This window comes from Lycium barbarum, chromosome 1 (assembly GCF_019175385.1).
Source record: "Lycium barbarum isolate Lr01 chromosome 1, ASM1917538v2, whole genome shotgun sequence".
NCBI classification, from domain to species: domain Eukaryota; kingdom Viridiplantae; phylum Streptophyta; class Magnoliopsida; order Solanales; family Solanaceae; genus Lycium; species Lycium barbarum.
In genome coordinates, this window is record NC_083337.1 from 161,840,536 (window position 1) to 161,860,289 (window position 19,754).

The 19,754-nt window shown below is 36.0% G+C and overlaps 2 protein-coding genes across 2 annotated transcripts; both read right to left on the reverse strand.

Moving 5' to 3' along the window:
• Positions 1–732: 732 nt before the first annotated feature.
• On the reverse strand, positions 733–2,843 carry LOC132602922 (pathogenesis-related thaumatin-like protein 3.5). The gene is made up of 3 exons (XM_060315738.1): positions 2,198–2,843; positions 1,408–1,669; positions 733–1,069 (listed from the first exon to the last, which is right to left on the reverse strand). The coding sequence occupies exons 1-3, from the start codon at positions 2,685–2,687 to the stop codon at positions 913–915; spliced, it is 909 nt and encodes a 302-aa protein (XP_060171721.1). The 5' UTR covers positions 2,688–2,843; the 3' UTR covers positions 733–912.
• Positions 2,844–17,220: 14,377 nt separating this feature from the next.
• On the reverse strand, positions 17,221–18,475 carry LOC132626022 (uncharacterized). Its single transcript, XM_060340728.1, has 2 exons — positions 18,249–18,475; positions 17,221–17,698 (listed from the first exon to the last, which is right to left on the reverse strand). Exons 1-2 carry the CDS (start codon positions 18,351–18,353, stop codon positions 17,432–17,434), a joined length of 372 nt encoding a protein of 123 aa, XP_060196711.1. The 5' UTR covers positions 18,354–18,475; the 3' UTR covers positions 17,221–17,431.
• Positions 18,476–19,754: the final 1,279 nt, after the last annotated feature.

Sequence of the window (19,754 nt, forward strand, 5' to 3'; positions counted from 1 at the left end):
ATGGCCTCTTCCTTTTAGTCAGACCAATAATAACATTCACATGTTTCTATATATTCTTTAATTATGATTAATTAATATGTATTTTTATTTTATTTATTTCTTAATTATAATAAAATTCATACATGTTGATTTAGTGTAAATATCTTGTATGAGTAAGTCTTATCTATTAAATAGATATACGTAAACAAAGTAGAAAGATAAGAAAACAGAGCCAAAAAGAAAGATTGTAGAATCTAAAAAGGACAGTGCAATAAATAAATAAGAAAATAATTTCAAGAAAAAGAATAAGAGTAGACATAAAAATAAGGTAAAAATAACAAAGAAAATGAGTTTTAAATGAAGGGTTGGGAGTGGATGTTGAGGTATTAAAATATGATTATTTTTTTAAAATTTATGGGGTCCATGTCTACATGGTATAAAAAAAATTAATTAATATTGTCATATTATATTTTTTTGATGACATATTTAGTTGAGTGATTTTATGAGAGTAAAGACCAAAGTCCAATGATTTTATTGTTATATAGCAAAATTTAATGACTTTGCTAAAAAATTTCTGAAAGTTTGAGTGACATATTTACTCTTTTCATTGTAAGGATTACATGTGAGTTAATTGAATGCTGGTCTGAGTTTAACGCAGTACCACAATCAAATTCTCTGACATACTTAATATTCAATGTAAAAAACTATTTACTAAAATATGTTAAAAACAGTACTTAAGAAAAAGAGTCAATGTGTCCAGAAGCAAGAAACTACTTGTATTTGTTTTTCAAAGAAAAGGTGGGCCTGGTGTTGTTTGGCTCTAAATTTTTCAAAGGATGCACAACTTTTTCTTGAGGTGCCATTCTTGTCTGCCCTTCTTATCATGCATCCAATTGAATTTCTGAATGTGTCCTCTTGTAATCTGATTGATGTTTAGAGATATAAGCTGGAAATTAGCAGCACAATCAGCATTGGCAAAGGCAGGAGAATATTTGAAGATGAAGCCACCCCTGCAAACTTTCCAGTTTTATTCTCTTCAATAGGCCTAGTCGCCGGAGCTGTTGATGCTTCTTCATTTGGCCTCTTTACCCTGTTTCAACATCCAACTCTTACTGCTAAATCGGGGGGGGGGGGGGGGGGGGAGGCAGGGGTGGTTCTTCCTTCGTCCCAATTTATGTGACGCTGTTTGATTGAGCATGAAATTTAAGAATGAAAGATTTTTTTTGAAACTTGTAGTCTAAAACAAGTCATAGACATTTGTGTTTTTATAAATGATCTTATTAAGGGTAAAATAAGAAGTTTAAAGTTAAATTATTATTACTTAATATAAAAATGTATCATTCTTTTTAGAACTGACTAAGGAAAAAGTGTTTAGTAACTTGAAAAGAGCTAGTACTACATAACATGAAGAAAGATTAGAGATATTACCCATTCATTGGACAAAAGATGATTGCATAGTCATTAGCCTTGCAGGTAAAAGTACTGGTGCCATCATCAAATGCATAGCTATAAGCCCTTGGACAAGCATTCTTAAAGATGGTGGAATAGAAAGATGGTTTGCAAGTCGTTGGATTTGCAAACTGTCCTGCACAACAATATTGGTCTAAACCAAAGGCCTCACATGCACTCTTGCAAGCTACCACATTTCCTGCTCCATCTCCACCTACCAGTTGAAGTTCTTTTGGACAACCTGTTCCATTTTTAGATCAATGAATTGTTATTTCTTATGTGTAAATTAATGCTTCTAAAGTAACTCAATCTTGTGGTAACATTTTAATCCCAAAATAGTTAGGTTCGGGCTATATGAATCCTATTCAGATTATTTATTATGTTTAGACTACTTTTATGTTGGTTGGCCATCAATCTATAGTGTCCCTCTTCCTTTCCTATTGGCTATCAGCTTCTATTCCTGATGTGAACGACCATTTTCTTGAAACTAACATGTTCCATTAGTCAGACTTTATACACTATATAACAAATAGTTGAACCCCAAGATAGAAAGCAGAAAACGAACTGACTGACTATTGCAATCTCATAAATAGACAATTATGGGTAGTTCAGATGATCGTCTAGTTGGTCTCCTTCTTGGGATCAAGAGTGTCAGTACTGAAAAGGCCCTGGCATTACCTCCAGAGGGGAAGGTTTAAAGAGATGAAAAAACCTAGCGACTGTTGGTCGGCACCTACAAACAATTTTTTATGCTAATTTGAGAACATACCCATGTTAAGATTGGAGAGGCAGCCCGTGGCATTGCATCTTCCGTTGACTCCTTGAGGGACTGCAACCATTGGCAAATTATAGCCATCAACAATACTAACGTCATAGAAATCTTTGTTGTCTCCCGTGCCTAAGGTTATCTCGAAGAGGGAGGCAGGTGGGGTGGCACCAAGCCCGCTACACTCGAGCTTCCCACCACAATCGCCTGTCTGACATGAGCCAATACCCGATGCATCAAAAGTGCATCCAGTTCTAGCCCAAATGCGACCTGACCATCCAGCTACACTTGGAATTGTGATGCTTTGCCCTGTATCTAATCGAAAGCCAGTCGTGGGAAGTGGAGGGGTTCCCGCGCCAGCCAGTGTACCAGGCCATATTGTAAAAGGACAGTTGTTACTAATAATGAAATTGTAAGCAAAAGAGTACGAAAAGAACGTGCACAAAAGCAATGAAATTGAAAGCTTTTTACAGGAAATTATGTTCATGAACATATTATTATGGCCTTTCTTTTTAAGTGTTTAGCATGTCCTGTCTTTCTGAGAAATAGAATAGGGGCAGGCAGAGGGTCCAGAATAGGAAAAAATGAATCATCGTGACATATTTGTATGTCGAAGGATTCAACAAAAAGGGAATTTGAACATATTGGATGCAAAATCCAGTGTGAAGTAGCTTTAATTTGCAAATTCATTAGCCGCAAAATCTCACATTTGGGTTTAGCATTACTTTTGGGTAGCCTCAATAATAAGCAATTCCTTTCTTTGGAAATTTAAGGATGCATGTCCGCAGAAACAAGTACTCCCTCTGTCCCATAATAAGTGTCATCTTAGTAAAAAATAAGCATATTAAGGAATCAAATATGCAATGTGAAGTTTATCAAATTACCCCTTTATAACCTTTTTTCTCTTGATTAGAACATGCACAAGTAGTAAATCTTTTGACATTGCGAATTCAACAATACCAAGTTACTACGTGTCTTTTCCAATCATCATTTAGATGTTACTTTAACTTGTTATTTTTTGTCCAAGGGAGATTGAAAAAAACTAGTCAATTTTTGTCTTGATTACTTAAGGTGACACTTATTATGGAACGGAAAGAGTATTAAACAGAAAGAGAGAGAGAATCAACATATAGAATCATAGGATTTCCCCAATAGCCTATGCTTCAGATATCTTGTAAGCGAATCGATTTCGTTTAGTGTGTAAAAAGGTACAATCATATGAAAAGGCTACCTAGATTCCTCAGAAATTGTATAACCGACAACATTAAAGGGCACGTTAAGCAAGCGACCAAAAAAAGAATTTTCCTAGCTTTTTGCCACTTAAGGGAATAAATAATGTCGTCTTCTTTTCTGAGCGTGGTGCAAAGAGAAATAGGCAATTTATTGGCCTTGTCCGAGAATTATCACTACTAAAAAATAGCCTACGGCCCGCGTCGGGTTTTTTAATGAAACCGACAGAAAATCAACACAACACAGTCCGTCAGTTTATATTATGTCGCTTTTCAAAAATCAAAGGACTGCGTCATTTTTTGCTACATACAGTGTCGGTTACGACGCCCGTCGGTTTTAAATCTGAGAATATAAAATATTATAAAAAACAGACGGACAACGTCGGTTTTATATTTTTATTTATTTATTTATTTTCCTTCAATATTTTATATTTAAAAAGAAATAATATAAATTTTATTAAAAACCGACGGACTGCGTCGGTTATATATTTAATTTATAATTATTTTTTTTAGAAAATCGACGCAGTCCGTCGGTTTTCTGGAAAAAATTAGCAGCAAATTGCTGCATTTTCTGCAGCCACACCAGCACAAAATCAGAACTAAAATGCTGCCAAATCAATTTTAAATGAGCTACAACACATAAAATCACCCTAAGTAACAATCAAACACATCAAACACTATCTAAACACATCAAATACGATCTAAAAAGACCATAAAAGTTCAAAATATTCAAATGATTCCACCAAAAGTACCATTAACTAGTTTTAAAGTGAATGTTTTACTATTTTCCATGAAATAAGAACAATCTAGCTTTCCAACAGTCATCCAACTAGACATCATCCCATACACCAGAAAATCGTTAATAGTCCACATTAAAGAAGAACACAAACTGAAATTTGTCTTAGTTGATACATCATATGTCACTACACCTTCACACAACAATTGTTTTAACTCATCAATCAAAACTTTTGGATTACGGGGACCAAGGATAATACAATTTAGGAATATGTAGGGACTTGTCATACACATCTCAGGCGGGAGATTATACGGAGTAAGAAATACAGGCCAACAAAAATAGGGTGCAGCCGAAACAGAGTATGGTGTGAAACCATCTGCACACAAACCCAAACAAATGTTCCTTGGTTCACTAGCAAGAGGTAAATAATACATTGCCTTCATTGGAACCATGTTCCCGGTAGGAGCTTGCCTAAAACGCGCATGTCCACATAACTTACATTCATTTAAATCAACATCTTGCTTATAGAACAATATACAACCGTTTGGACAACAATGAATTCTATCATATGACAATCCTAACTTGGATACCAATCTCGTTGCTTGATAGTAACTCTTAGGTAGGTCAAATTCCGGACTAACTAGTTCATCCACAAGCTTAATCATTGAGTCCATAGCAGCTTCAGCAACAGTCCAATTTGATTTGATGTTAATCATTCTAATTATGTAGGTAAGAGTATTTCTGAGAACTTTATTAGTGTCGTCCGATGAAGTGCTTTCTTCATTGGCGTTCTTTCTGGTCTCTATACTCTGTAATAGAATGTACAATCCTTGAATATCTAAATTATCTAAGTGAAATAGCTTTCTTTATCATCCAGTGAGCATCTTAGAACTTTATTTTCTGAGAACAACTGCCTTCCAAATTTTCTGTCTTCCTCGTTCAAAACCTTACACTTTCTTTTTTCTTAAATTGTTTTCGGTGGGGGTGAATTTATGAGAAAACAAGAACTGGAAAACACCTATACTTTCTCAGGTGGTGTTGAAGAAACACATTCGGGAAGCTTTGAGTTTGTAGAAACTTAACGACTCTTCTATAAATATAAGATTTGAGCAAAAGCTACTGGGTTCCCATGAACCCACACGTAACATGTTGGATCTGCCCCTGCTTCAACCGGCCAATACAAATGGAGGTGGTTTTTGGAATGTAACCCAAGCTACGCAACGCTCGCTAAGTAAACATTAGTATATTCACCACCTTATCAGAACTTGTAAAGGTTCCATCAAGTAAACTAATCAACAATACTGCTTAGTCTTGATAAATAGAGTATGATATACACTAGAAGAAGAGCCTTTTTTATTGCTTTCTGAAATGAAACTATAATTCATTTGTCCATCTGTAAGTTCTGCAATAGGACACAAATGAGACAAACCAGCAAGTTAACATCAATCCTGGCTACCTTTGACAACTGATGATTAAGCAGCCAAGAATTAAATCAACACAATGCCTTCGACTTACATGATATTTCTAGTTACCAATTTGCCTCTATTTTTCAGGCAGGTGGTTTATCGGCCTTCAAGAACTGTAAATACTACATTCCAAAGAAGTACATACTACCTACAATCAAAGACAATTTCCTAAACAAAAGTGAAATAAAGTATTGTTTGCAGTGCCTGATTTGCTATAGGCATAATCCAGGGAAGCAAATGTGGGTATTCAGATAATAACGATAGAGAATTACCAGGAAAATTAACAAATTACTCTCTCCGGATAAAAAAAAATGTCCACTTTGGGTAAAAAAAAGTGTTCACATATTAAATCAAGAAACAATTAACCTTATCTTTCCAGGTTTGCCCCTATTAAGTGTTATGTGATCAAATCCCAATGCCTATTTAATTAGGGGTAGTTTAGTCAATTTACATTTTTTTTTCTTGGAGTGAGTAGTTTTTTAAGGGGTGTGCAAATGACTAAGTGGACTCTTTTTTTGATCGGGAGGGAGTATCATCGAATTCCCTCTAATACCTCAATGACATAAATCTTTCACCTTCTCTATCGAATTTTCATTCCGGAGTCTGGTACCATTATCTGTTCTCTAAGTGGACTACCAAATATTACATAATATTTACCATCATACTATATTAAAAGTGGGAAGCCACAAAGTTAAAAGTTGGATTACAAATATATTCTTCAAAAGTTAATTGACAATTATAACCTCCTATTAAATATTAATTTTTGGCTGCATTAGATTTGGTAATTAATTAAAATTCAATCAATATTTATCGAATTTGAAAAAGAGCCGGAAGAAATGGTTCGAGCCTCTTATTTCTATTAAATGATAAGAAAATTATTGCTATTCTAAATGCGGTTAATTGAAAATAGTTGATGTTTCACCTCTTAACTAAGGACTTTTGGTTTGCTTTAAGGGAAAATTTCAGAAATATACAATTTGGTCACTTACATTGCAAAAAAATAGCCTAAAACTTACATTGCAAACCCTTGGCCCAAAAACACTTTTATACAGTCTTATACATGTATATACAAAAGACAGGTACATTATGTATATAGGTGTCTGAAGGTGTATAATATGTAGGTATATACACTAAAAATATAATTATATAATAGAGAAAAGACATCATTTAACTCCTGAACTTGGCACAAAAACTCACTTTAGCAACTAAACTTAAGTTGTATTTATATACCCCCCTTAACAATTTTCATTTCAATTATTTTCCACCCCAAATGCTGACGTGGCAAAAAAAAAAACAAAAAAATAATAATAATTAAGAGAGTGAAAAACAAAAAAAGTGGACCCGCTCATATATATATATATATATATATATATATATTATTATAAATTAAAAAATAAAATAAAGGTTATACAATTAAAAAATAAAATAAACATTATACAACTAAAAAATAAAATAAACATTATACAATTAAAAAATAAAATAAAAATAAAAACCATCTTCTTCACAATCCTCCTCCCACTCCACAGCCCCACCCACCATCTTCTTCCCACTCCACAGCCCCACCCCCCACTCCACAGCCCCCCCGCCACAGCCCCGCCCCCAGCTGCTTCTCCTTCCCACTCCACAGCCCCCCCTCCCGCCACAGCCCCGCCCCCAGCTGCTTCTTCTTCCCACTCCACATCCCTCCCCGCCACAGCCCCGCCCCCAGCCGCTTCTTCTTCTTCTTCTTCTTCTTCTTCTTCTTCTTCTTCACTCCACAGCCCCGCCCCCCACCACCTTCTTCTTCACAACCCCCACCCCACCCCGCAGCCCCGCCTCCACCACCTTCCTCCTTCTTCTTCTTCACAAATCCCTCTTTCTCTCTATATTCTCATCATTCTTTTCTTTTCATTTTCACCATTTTTTGGTTTCTTGATTTTGATTTTGATTTTCTTTCAAAAATAAAGTTATGGAATAATGGTTATGGAAGAAATGGATTTGCTAATAATAATACTAATAATGGCCAACAATAACAATCAAAACAACCAATTTGGACGAATTTAAGTGTAAGTGAGACTAATTTGAGAAGGAGTTGGATGAAATTTGTTGGGGGAGATGATGGTGGTGGTTGTGGATGTGGGTTAAAGATGGTAGTGGTGATTTTTTTTTCTTCTTTTAAGGGCATTTCATCCAAACTAATGATGGCCAACAATAACAATCAAAACAATCAATTTGGACGAATTTGAGTGTAAGTGGGACTAATTTGAGAAGGAATTTGATGAAATTTGGTGGGGAGATGATGGTGGTGGTGGTGGGTGTGGGTTAAAGATGATGGTGATGATTTTTTTTTGAAGGGCAGTTCGTCCAATTTGGACTGATAATAATAATGATTTTTTTTTGCGGCGGCGGCAGCAGTGGCGGTAGCAGCGGCGTAGTGGTTGCTAAAAGTAGGGTGAGGATGAGGAGAAAGAAGAAGAAAGAGAAAGAGAAAAAATAATAAAAGAAAAACAAAAAATGAAGTGTTGGTAATTTTGACATGGCAATGATGTGGCAACGACGTGGCAATGATGTGGCAATGACGTGGCGCGAGTGTAATACACCTCACATTGTGAGAGTGGTATTATTTTTTTAGGGTGAAAAATAATTGAAATGAAAGTTGTTAATGGGGGTTTATGTAACACCTCGTAGCTTCGGGCGAAAGTTTGACTCATAAGATGATAATATAATGGAACCAATATGAGGGTTATAGGAAGTGTTTCGAAAACCAATTAAGTCGTAAGAAATGTCTTTGGGCAAAAAAAAGTTGGAAGCCACTCTACGGGGCATGTTTGCAAGTGAGTTTATAGAAGGTCTTACTTCCAACGACCATAACCCCTCTATTAATTTGTAATTTGGGAAAACTTCCTTGATGAAAGTTGTAACCCTTTGAAATAGCTTTCCAACGGTATATTATGGGTCTTGAACAGAGTTGTGTACAAGAAGTTATGCCTATTTTACCGAACACAGTGCAAAACCGACACCCGTCGCTTCTCGGGGCGCGTGAGAGATCGCGCGATGGTCCCGCTTCGAGGACCTATCGCGCAACTCTGAGTTTTTAGCTGCAGAATGTTGTGCGATGCACCCGCATCGCGGAACCATCGCGAAACAGGTCGATTTCGGGTCAAAAGTTGGGTTTACGCGTTTTTTTGTTATATTTGGGATTTGGGGTTTATTTCCCCAACATCCCATTCACGAAAACTCTCTCTAAACTCATAGAGAACAAGTACCCAACCTCAAGATCTTCCAAGGTAAGTTTTTATCATGATTCTAGGTTGAATTTAAGTCCCTAATCCCTTTCTAACTTGAGTAAACTCTTCTAATCCATAGAGTTATGATTGGAACATATTTGTTGGATGTGGAAACCCTAAAACCCGAATTCAAGAGGATTGGACTTCAAAAAGGTAATGTTTCTACTCTCTAATCATTTATAGTTGTGAATTGATGAGTTCTTGGGAGAATAGTAAATGGGTTTGATAAAGAGGATTATATGAACTATGCTAGAGTTTTGGATTGTTGACTTGGGATTGTTGTATTCATGTGGGTGATGAAGAATGATGTTAATTACACCTAATTGAGATTGTAAAATCAGCTAGAAGTAATAGAGTGGGGATTGGGTGAAGAAAACACCATTAATGAAGGTTGTGGAGCTTCATGCCCACCAAGTGTTTGATAAAATGCTTAGATGAACAAAGCATGGATATTGTTGCTAATATAGAGTCTCTATGACCTGTATTGCTATAGATTAAAGTTGAAGGGATTGAAGGACATTGTGATACGCTCAAAAGCAGGAAGTTAAGGTATGTAGGCGCTATCCACGTGAGGGAACATCTTTGTTCTTCCCCATGTTTCAGTATTCGATGATTACACCCAAGTTTTAGGATTCTAAGTATATTCATGCTAAACCCTAGACACTTGAACCATGATGTATATTATATGGTCAGTTTCAATTCCGTTTGATTAGTCTTAATTTACTGTTTTGGTAATTGAGACTCAGTCCGTAATCTATGAAAAACCCATAACTTGCATCCCATGGGTTCTATAACACAAGATATGAGACATTATGCTTATTTTCATGAAAAACTTTTATATATGTATTTATTGTCATGTCTTCATGTACCCATGTTCATGTCAAGATTCAGAAATCATGTTTTCAGTTATTTTCATGTTCGGGAGTTGTATTAATACCTAGAAGGCTCAGATAGCCTGAAACTAGGTATGCCAACGTAGGATAAGGATCGCTCCGCCCAGTTAGGACGATTCCTTCATGTTTTCCCTATTGAGGGATTTTGGATCCATTCATGTCATGTTCATGTATCGTGCCCCGGCAAGGTACGAGATGGCTTAGCTGATCGGGCAGAGATCAGACTCCACGTTTCTCCCCGTGGTGGTTCATGTCAGTATTACAGATTATTACTGATTATTTCTGTCACGACCCAGCTAGGGGCCGCGACGGGTACCCGGGGCTAACCACCGAGCACCGTTCGTTCTATTGCTCTCCTTACTTGATTAATGCCTTATTATCCCGTTTATACTCAAAACATGGAAAAGATCAAAATTTGCATGAAAACATAAATGCTTTTGTATATGGAAAGGTTTAGTACATCAAAATAATGAGTGCACATATACATGAAAGATGTGATACCATGCTACCCACACTACGCATCTACGAGTCTCTACTGACTTACTACACAATGGACAGAACAAGACCCCGTCATGCCAAAAAATATACATACATATATATACACCAAAAGAGAAACCATAAGCACCTCCGAACAATGGAGTGCTCTCAACAGCTGACAGCTCCTACGTATCTGGATCAAGCTCGCCTCCCTGCCTACCTATGGGCATGAACACAGCGTCCAAAGAAAAGGACGTCAGTACGAACATTGTACTGAGTATGAGAGGCATAATCAATAAAGAAGGACAACAGTAATATAGTGAGAGCATCAATAAGAGCATCTGATTCTGAATAATAATCACAAGAGAAGTAATGCATGCTATCTTACTCATACTTATCATAATATCATAAATGCATGCCATGCAAGCTGCCCGTCCTTACCGGAACGGTGTGATCATCAATAATATAAGCCCGCGACCAGGCCTCCCGCGTCCGGGGTACCATCTCATGCCGCCCACTAGTGGTGTCTGCCCATGCCCAAAAGGGTCATGGTGTATCCGTATCTCCGCCCGCCGAAGCGGTGTCTGCCCGACCAACTAGGCCCGGTGTAAATGTAATCATGACATGCTCATGGTAAAAGTACTTATACAATATGTTTATCAAAATATACTTGCTATTATACATGCATAAATACTCTAGATCAGCTGTATCCCATCGAGGTGACGTAAGGTCATGTACCCTCGATACTATTATGGACATACATGGATATTCTGCCTCACCTTGGAAGGATCAATGTATAAGGTGAGTGTATACAAGGAACAACATCACTCATGTCATAGAAACGTCATATCATGTCTCTTGACTCATATGGCTATTTATGATCTTAAGCTCTTGGCTTTCCGGGTATAGGAGAATCATGGAAAGAGAGAAAATCATGTCATGGGATTCATGCCATAGAAAGAAGGGGTCTAGCCTCACATACCTTGATCGTATAACTCAGTTGTCGTTCACTTGTCTTCCTTCGATGTCACGTCGTCACCTTCACGAGAGAATTTAGCTCATGTTAGTTAATGGATTACGAAAACGCATCATTATTCCTAAAGAAAACTAGGCGACATTTCCCTTGTTTCTACTACTTTTCCCCCATTCTATTTCAACCCCCAAACGTTTACAACAATACTCATAATATTGCAAGCAACAATCACCGTTTACACGCCTTAAGCGAGATCCACCATTTTCTTCCAATTTTCCCACATTTAATGGTTTCAGCTCATCATCCTAGTTTTTCTTACTTCACACCTATTCCATGGTCTATACGTTATTTAGAACGTATTCATAATTATAACACATCAACATTCATGATCCCATTCAATTACTATTCAATTGAGACACTATTCACCCATGCAAGACTCATTTTCTATGTTCTTGTACACTTTAAGTATCTAAGTCTTCCAATGCCTTGAATCACATGATATAGTCATGAAACATACCTTGGATAATAGTTGAACAAGCCTTGAATGAGAATACCTTTCTAGCACCAAAACCCTAATTCACCCCTCTTAGAATTTCTTGAAGAAAAGGATCTCCAACTAGGTTTCATACACTTGGTTGCTTAGATTTGGTGTTAATGATCTTAGTTTCTCTTGGTTTGGGTGGTGGTTGAAATGTTTGGAGAATGCCCTAGAATGTTCTTAAGTAGTGTGGATGAGAAATGAAGCAATATGAAGCTTAGGTCCCTTTAATAATCACATACTCTGATTTTTAATGAACCTTCGTCGGGGTGAACAGTGGTCGTAAACCACAGTTTACGGGCCGTAAACTGGTTTACGAGCCGTCCTCCATGGTCGTATTTAAGCATGGCAAGAACAGAAAGGTTTGGCTGTGGCACATGGCAGTTTACGACCAAGGTTTACGGTCCGTAAACCAGTTTACGGGCCGTCCACTAAGTCGTTATTAACCATTTCAACACTTAACAGAAGGTTGAGATTTTTGGCAAGCTGGAGGACGATGGCAGTATACGGTTTGTAAATCACTTTACGGGCCGTATACTGATTTACCACCACTGGGCTGCCTGAATTTCTACAACTTTCCCACTTTCAACAATTCATGAATCTTCACCCCCTTACTTAATAAAACACCCCACACTCTTCCCTTTGTCGTTCTATTCCTTGTACATGTACGGGGACTTTTCCGAGGTGTAACAATTTCATGCTTACAGTACTCATGTCAGTATTCAGTTTCAGTTTCAACTTCATGTTTATATACTCATGCTCATGCTCATGTTCATGTCCAGGTTTTTAGTTTCAGTTCTTATCATGTTATTTCATGTCCCATGTTATTTCGTTCAGTTGCTTACATACCAGTACATTCAATGTGCTGACGTCCCCTTTTATTTTCCGGGGGCCTGCATTTCACGATGCAGGTACTGATATACAGGACGACACATCTGCTCAGTAGGACAGCATTCGTATCAGCTTTTTGGTGAGCCCCATCTCATTCGGGGTTTAGTCAACTTTTGTTTTATGATTAGTTATGCATCTAAGGTATGCTAGGGGCCTTATCCCAGTAAGTATGTTTTCCAGTCAGACTCATGATAGAAGTTTCATAGACTAGACAAGTCAGTTATGTCATGTCAGACATTTGGAGTCGTATAGCCATTTTGGCTCATTCTTGTTATTTCCGCACTCATGTTTAAACAAGTATTTTATTAAGTATTATGACTTACTACGTTTTATAAAGGCTCATCATGCATTCACGTTATATTCCGCTTATGTTATGTATCATGATGATTCAGCAAGCCATGTGGTTCGCTCGGTCACATGCAGTCAGGCACCGAGTGCCGTGTTACGTCCAGGCCATGGTTCGGGGCGTGACAGTATATAAATACAACTTAAGTTTAGTTGCTAAAGTGAGTTTTCGTGCCAAGTTCAAGGGTTAAATGATGTCTTTTCTCTATATAATATTATACACGAAAATACACACGTATACACATTTATACACAATTATACAATATTGCATAACGTGTAGGTATATCCACTAAAAATATACTTATACAACATATACACAAAAATACGCACTTATATACATTTATACACAATTATACTTGGAAGATGATATTTTTCTTAAATTATTATACCTCACAACAAATCAAATGGTTAGTAGAAACATGAAAATATTTCTCCACCGATAGATTGTCATCAAAGGAGGCCAGAAAGCCAAACCAGAATCACCCAAAGCTGGAAGCCAGGGAAAACAGCGGCAAAAATAAAAACACTCCGGCCAACAAGAGCAGGGATGGAATATAGAAGAAGATAATACTTACTGATGCTTTACAAAGTTGACCTTCACCCCAGGAAGTTTGGAAAACCCTGGGGAGGAGGGCAGAGAGAGGGGAGGAGGAGGAGAAGGGAGTGAGTCATTTTTTGTAAGATTTAAAAATATTAGTTAATTTTGGTAGTATTGTTACCCTAATTAACATACATTGTAATATATAAGCCATCATGTCTTCTCCGTCGGTTAAAGTCGTCAACTCATATAAATACACTTCAAAAGAAGAAATTTAGCACACCTATGATCATTTTAATTCCTGCATTAATTTGTATACACGTGCCTTATTTCAATGAGGAAGAAATAAACAGTATATGATTCATTTGAATCGAACACAAAAAAGATAGATACATTGTACTATTAGGTTGCACGTATCCATATTGCCCTTCATCATTAAAAAAAGAGAAAAAACATCATTTAATCCTTGAACTTGACACGAAAACTCACTTTAGCAACTAAACTTAAGTTGTATTTATATACCCCCCTTAACAATTTTCATTTCAATTATTTTCCACCCTAAAAAAATAATACCACTCTCACAATGTGAGGTGTATTACACTCGCGCCACGTCATTGCCACGTCAATGCCACATCATTGCCACGTCGTTGCCACATCATTGCCATGTCAAAATTACTAACACTTCATTTTTTGTTTTTCTTTTATTATTTTTTCTCTTTCTCTTTCTTCTTCTTTCTCCTCATCCTCACCCTACTTTTAGCAACCACTACGCCGCTGCTACCGTCACTGCTGCCGCCGCCGCCGCAAAAAAAAATCATTATTATTATCAGTCCAAATTGGACGAACTGCCCTTCAAAAAAAAAAATCATCACCATCATCTTTAACCCACACCCACCACCACCAGCATCATCTCCCCACCAAATTTCATCAAATTCCTTCTCAAATTAGTCCCACTTACACTCAAATTCGTCCAAATTGATTGTTTTGATTGTTATTGTTGGCCATCATTAGTTTGGATGAAATGCCCTTAAAAGAAAAAAAAAATCACCACCACCATCTTTAACCCACATCCACAACCACCACCATCATCTCCCCCAACAAATTTCATCCAACTCCTTCTCAAATTAGTCTCACTTACACTTAAATTCGTCCAAATTGGTTGTTTTGGTTGTTATCGTTGGCCATTATTAGTATTATTATTAGCAAATCCATTTCTTCCATAACCATTATTCCATAACTTTATTTTTGAAAGAAAATAAAAATCAAAATCAAGAAATCAAAAAATGGTGAAAATGAAAAGAAAAGAATGATGAGAATATAGAGAGAAAGAGGGATTTGTGAAGAAGAAGAAGAAGAAGGAGGAAGGTGGTGGGGGCGGGGCTGCGGGGTGGGGTGGGGGGTTGTGAAGAAGAAGAAGGTGGTGGGGGCGGGGCTGTGGGGTGAAGAAGAAGAAGAAGCAGCTGGGGGGCGGGGCTGTGGAGTGGGAAGAAAAAGCAGCTGGGGGCGAGGCTGTGGCGGGGGGGGGGGGGGGGGGGGGAGGGCTGTGGAGTGGGAAGAAGTAGCAGCTGGGGGAGGGGCTGTGAAGTAGGAAGAAGATGGTGGGTGAAGCTGTGGAATGGGAGGGGGATTGTGAAGAAGATGATTTTTATTTTTATTTTATTTTTTAATTGTATAATGTTTATTTTTTTTATTAGTTGTATAATGTTTATTTTATTTTTTAATTGTATAACCTTTATTTTATTTTTTAATTTATAATAATATATATATATGAGCGGGTCCACTTTTTTTGTTTTTCACTCTCTTAATTATTTTTTTTTGCCACGTCAGCATGTGGGGTGGAAAATAATTGAAATGAAAGTTGTTAAGGGGGGTATATAAATACAACTTAAATTTAGTTGCTAAAGTGAGTTTTCGTGCCAAGTTCAGGGGTTAAATGATGTCTTTTCTCTTAAAAAAAAAAGTATAATAACCCCTATTAAGTGTTGAATTTTAACTACATAAATGTAATTAACTGAAATCCTATTCAATGACAATTATAAACGTGTAAGCCTTTTCACTTCCCAACCAAGGACTTTTGATTTGCTCTATGATCATGCCTTCTTTATTAGTTAAGGAAGTTATCAGCACCAATATAAATGGACTTTTACCCCAACCATCACCATAAGAAATTTAGTTCCTTTCAATTTCACTTTGTCTTACCATGTGGCTTCAAAATCAATCAGCAGTCACAGCTACCCTTCCATTTTTATTAGAATATTTATTTCTTAAGATAATCAAATTTATTTTCCTCTCTTAATGTTTAGTTGATCTATCATAACATTCAATCTGCAACTTGATTTTATTCGATAGATAAAATATTACAGTAATCGATTTTTTCGTAAATCATATCGGTTAAACTTCCTAAAGAGGAAAACGACAATGTTTTTGTTTAGCGAATCCGTATAAAGTGAATACCAACTATTCTTATCATCAGACTTTTGCCTTTTTGCTAGGAATTACCGTTTCATTAGTGGCAAGTGCATTTTGGGGACTATGAGGTGAGATATAGTGACTATTGCAGCAGTTTTTTTCTCGGTGATTACATCAAAACAATAAAAGAGATTCGTCTCAAAATTTTGTGCTAATATGTTGATTGCAAATTGAATAGCAATGGTCATTACATTTGGATTATGCAAGTTTATTGGCTTCTGATGTGATTCTTGAAGACTACGTGCTTCATTTTCCGTTTTTTTTTTATTTCTTAATTCTTGTGAATTCATATCATTATTAACATTTTCTCCTTTGTAAAATGAAATGCAAGATTTGAATGCATTTTTGGCAGAGCATAATAGCTAGATTATTAATTTTTCTTTGATTACAGTGTTAATTTTTAAAAGATTGCTACAAAAAGAAAAAAAGAAAAAAAGAAAAAAAAAAGGCAACCCCGTCCAATGAATTTATTTTGCGCTACTCAATGTCACCTTTTAAGAGAAATATAAAACTAATATAGCGAAATATTTCTTCCTTTGAATTAGCTACATAAGATCAGCATTCACCATCCTCTCTTCTTTAGCTTTTAATCTATTACTCAAACACAACTTATTTGACTCTTATGTAATTTTTTAAAATCTTTTTATTCATTGATATGAGCTACACGCGCAAAAAGGGAAAAGTTGAAAGGCCTCATTTTCCATAAAAAGTTAAATGATTTTTAACCTTCAAGAAAATATTACTACAAAACGTTTTTGTACAAAGATAAAATTAAACATTCTACTAAAAATAAGAAAAAAAATCAGCATATTAAAGTAGGCACATTAAAACAGCTCTCTCCACTTCCCTTAATAAATCGAGTCATTAATTTTCTACTGCTCTTTATTTCACATTTTACTAATTGCACCTGCACTCTTTAACCTTCGGATATCATATAACAATGATCGCACACTTTCACTATTATGTCGTTTTTAAAGTTTGCATCAAATAACATGAGATATACGTGCAATGCATTTATCCAGAATTAGTTAAAGAATAAGCATGGATTGGTAATTTAGCATTATTTTTCCTCAAGTAACGCTAATTGAATCCATTTGATACTCATAACGAGTACTATCGGGAGTCCTGTTATATTGGTTTGAGCATAGTAACCGTGACAATGAGCACCGCGTGTGCAAATACATTGTAGTTTTGCAGAATGTATAAATAGGAACCACAACAATAACATAAAAAAGGCGAGCAGAAATACAAGAATGTTTTTTGTTTTTTTTGTTTTATACTATTGTTGTTTAATTAAGTAGTGGAGCCTCAACAAATCAATCAACTAGCTAAACATATTTTTGAAAATAAATCTCAAGCCCATTATTTATTTATACATTGATTAACAAAGGGATGATAAGCACTTTTAAGAATTATTTACTGGGCAACAGTTTCAGCCTCTTTTGGTTTTTCTTCAACCTCTTTCTTTTCTTCAGCTGGCTGTTGCTCCTTGGGCTCTTCTTTCACAGCCTCAACTTTGACTTCCTCTGTTGGTTTGGCTGTTTCCTCCTTGTTTACACTTTTTGCTTCAACAACAGCCTTTGTCTCTGTGGTTACTTCCTCAATCTTTGGAGCCTCTGCTGCTGGTTCTGACACATCAATCAAAGGCTCTTCCTTCTTTGTTTCCTCTCCATCCTTTTTCTCCTGATGTTATTATCACGAAGAAAATCAATAAATACATTTCAATTTGCATCAATTTCGTTATGAATTTCATATATATTAATCTGCAATTGATGTTTCAAGGAATATCTTAACATATGTGATTTAGAAAAATGACAACGGTTTTATAATACTCATTTAGAGATTGTTGATTGCCAAAAATATGTTGACACTAGAAATCTACCCTTTTGCCGTAGGTTCAATCATGTATATATGTGCAACTATTATATGCAGTCTTACATTACATTTCTGCAAAGTCCTATTTTCATGAATCCCTAACATCTTGATCACACAACGATAATTCTTACTGTTGCATCAATCACCACTTTTTGCATCATGTATATATATTTCAATATATTCTTTAAAAAATAACATGTATAATTATTTATTAAATAGTGCATGTTCCAAATTGACTATATTTAAATTCTGGATCCGCCTACGAGCAGAAGCAACATATATACTCGGTACATCATTCCATGCAAACATTAGCGAAATGCAAGAATAATAATGTAAGTAATATGAAAAGCTCGCATACCTGAGGAGTTGTCTCTCCCTTGGGAGAGACGGGATCCTCAGCGGGAACAGGGGCAGGGGCCAAGTCTCTGTCCAAATCCTTAGGTCTGCTCGCACAGGCGCCCATGGTTGTCTGAGGCGAGCGAGCTAGAAGAGATGGACAAGAAATGGGATTGAGAGGGTAGTATTATTGAGGAAATCAAAGCTGAGAGGCTTGTTAACTTGTTTGAGGCTGATTTCAGAAAGAGGACAAAAATTCAGGTTTTATAGATAGGCCTCCTCATTTGTTGTTGTGGACAGAATAGAAGAAAGGATTTCTACCGTCGAAACATGCGGACATGTTTGTGGAAATTGTGTAATAATTGACATTATTTGTAGGGCCGCTGGCTGATTGTTAGGCAAAGTGGAGGCTTCGTTTTAAGAGTTCGTTATTACGGTTGGTAGATAATTCATGTATTTTTTTTAAAAGAAACATTTGGTATCCAAAATCCATCGATTCGTGTAGAATTGTTTGGAAAATGATTTGGGTCTATACTGCAATCAATTCCCAACAAAATAAGTCTCACTCCGTTTCATAGCATATGAGCTCTTCTAAATGGTAACCAGTGTTACGGTAAATACTTACCCGCATCGAATGTTTATATTAAATCAAATTTAATATGTAACTTTAATATTATTTAAAAATTAGAGTGAGAATACATATAATTTAATTATAATTAAGTGGTGAATAAGTATGTGAAGGACAAATGTTTAGCATTTATTGGTTTAGTGTAAACACACAAATAAGGTTTTTACCCTAATGTTATTATGTAAATAAACATTGGATGATGTGCTTGATTATAAGAAATAAAAGTTCACTTAATATATCAATTACTACTTAAAATACTTTTACAAATTTTATGTGACTAAGTGAAAATAGACTAATCAGTAAATTGAAACTGTATAAGAAAATATAATTAAGTGTTTCGCTGTCTCTTAGTTACGTATGAAATAAATAAGTTAACAACTCAGCAATACATTATATGATTAGATTTAGACAGTTCAAAATTACTTTCAGATTTTCACTTCTTATACTTAAAATTTATCATATAGCCCTCAATAGTACGTAGGTAATGGCACTATAGTCATGTCACATGCAAATAGCCATGGATATAAACCTTAGTACCCATTTACGTAGAAAATTGTGTTAATCTCCGTCACTCCTCTCATCTATTGTTTTTACTTTTTCTTGTTCCTATTTACATTAAGGTTTTTCTTTTTCCTATTTACATTAAGGTGGAGGGAAAGTGGAAAGGGGAAAAAAAAGAAGAAGGAAATGCTAATTTAGAACGGCACTGTGTCACTACTAGAAATAGAGATTTTTCTCTCCGAATGTCGGTGGGTAATTTATGCTATAAAATATGATTTTTCCATCTCATTCTCTCCGAACCAACTCAATGGGAAAATGCATGGTAGGAAACAGGTTCTCTTTGAAACATTGGAAGCTTCCTATCTTTTCCATGTGAAAACACTACTATTTAGGTTTTTT

Coding starts and splice junctions, on each gene's coding strand:
- LOC132602922 (XM_060315738.1), bottom strand. CDS start 2,687: ATGTTCATGAACATAATTTCCTGTAAAAAGCTTTCAATTTCATTGCTT. Junction 1,670..2,197: donor CCTCTCCAATCTTAACATGG/GTATGTTCTCAA, acceptor AAAATGGAACAG/GTTGTCCAAAAGAACTTCAA. Junction 1,070..1,407: donor ATCTTTTGTCCAATGAATGG/GTAATATCTCTA, acceptor ATGTTGAAACAG/GGTAAAGAGGCCAAATGAAG.
- LOC132626022 (XM_060340728.1), bottom strand. CDS start 18,353: ATGGGCGCCTGTGCGAGCAGACCTAAGGATTTGGACAGAGACTTGGCC. Junction 17,699..18,248: donor AGGGAGAGACAACTCCTCAG/GTATGCGAGCTT, acceptor TAATAACATCAG/GAGAAAAAGGATGGAGAGGA.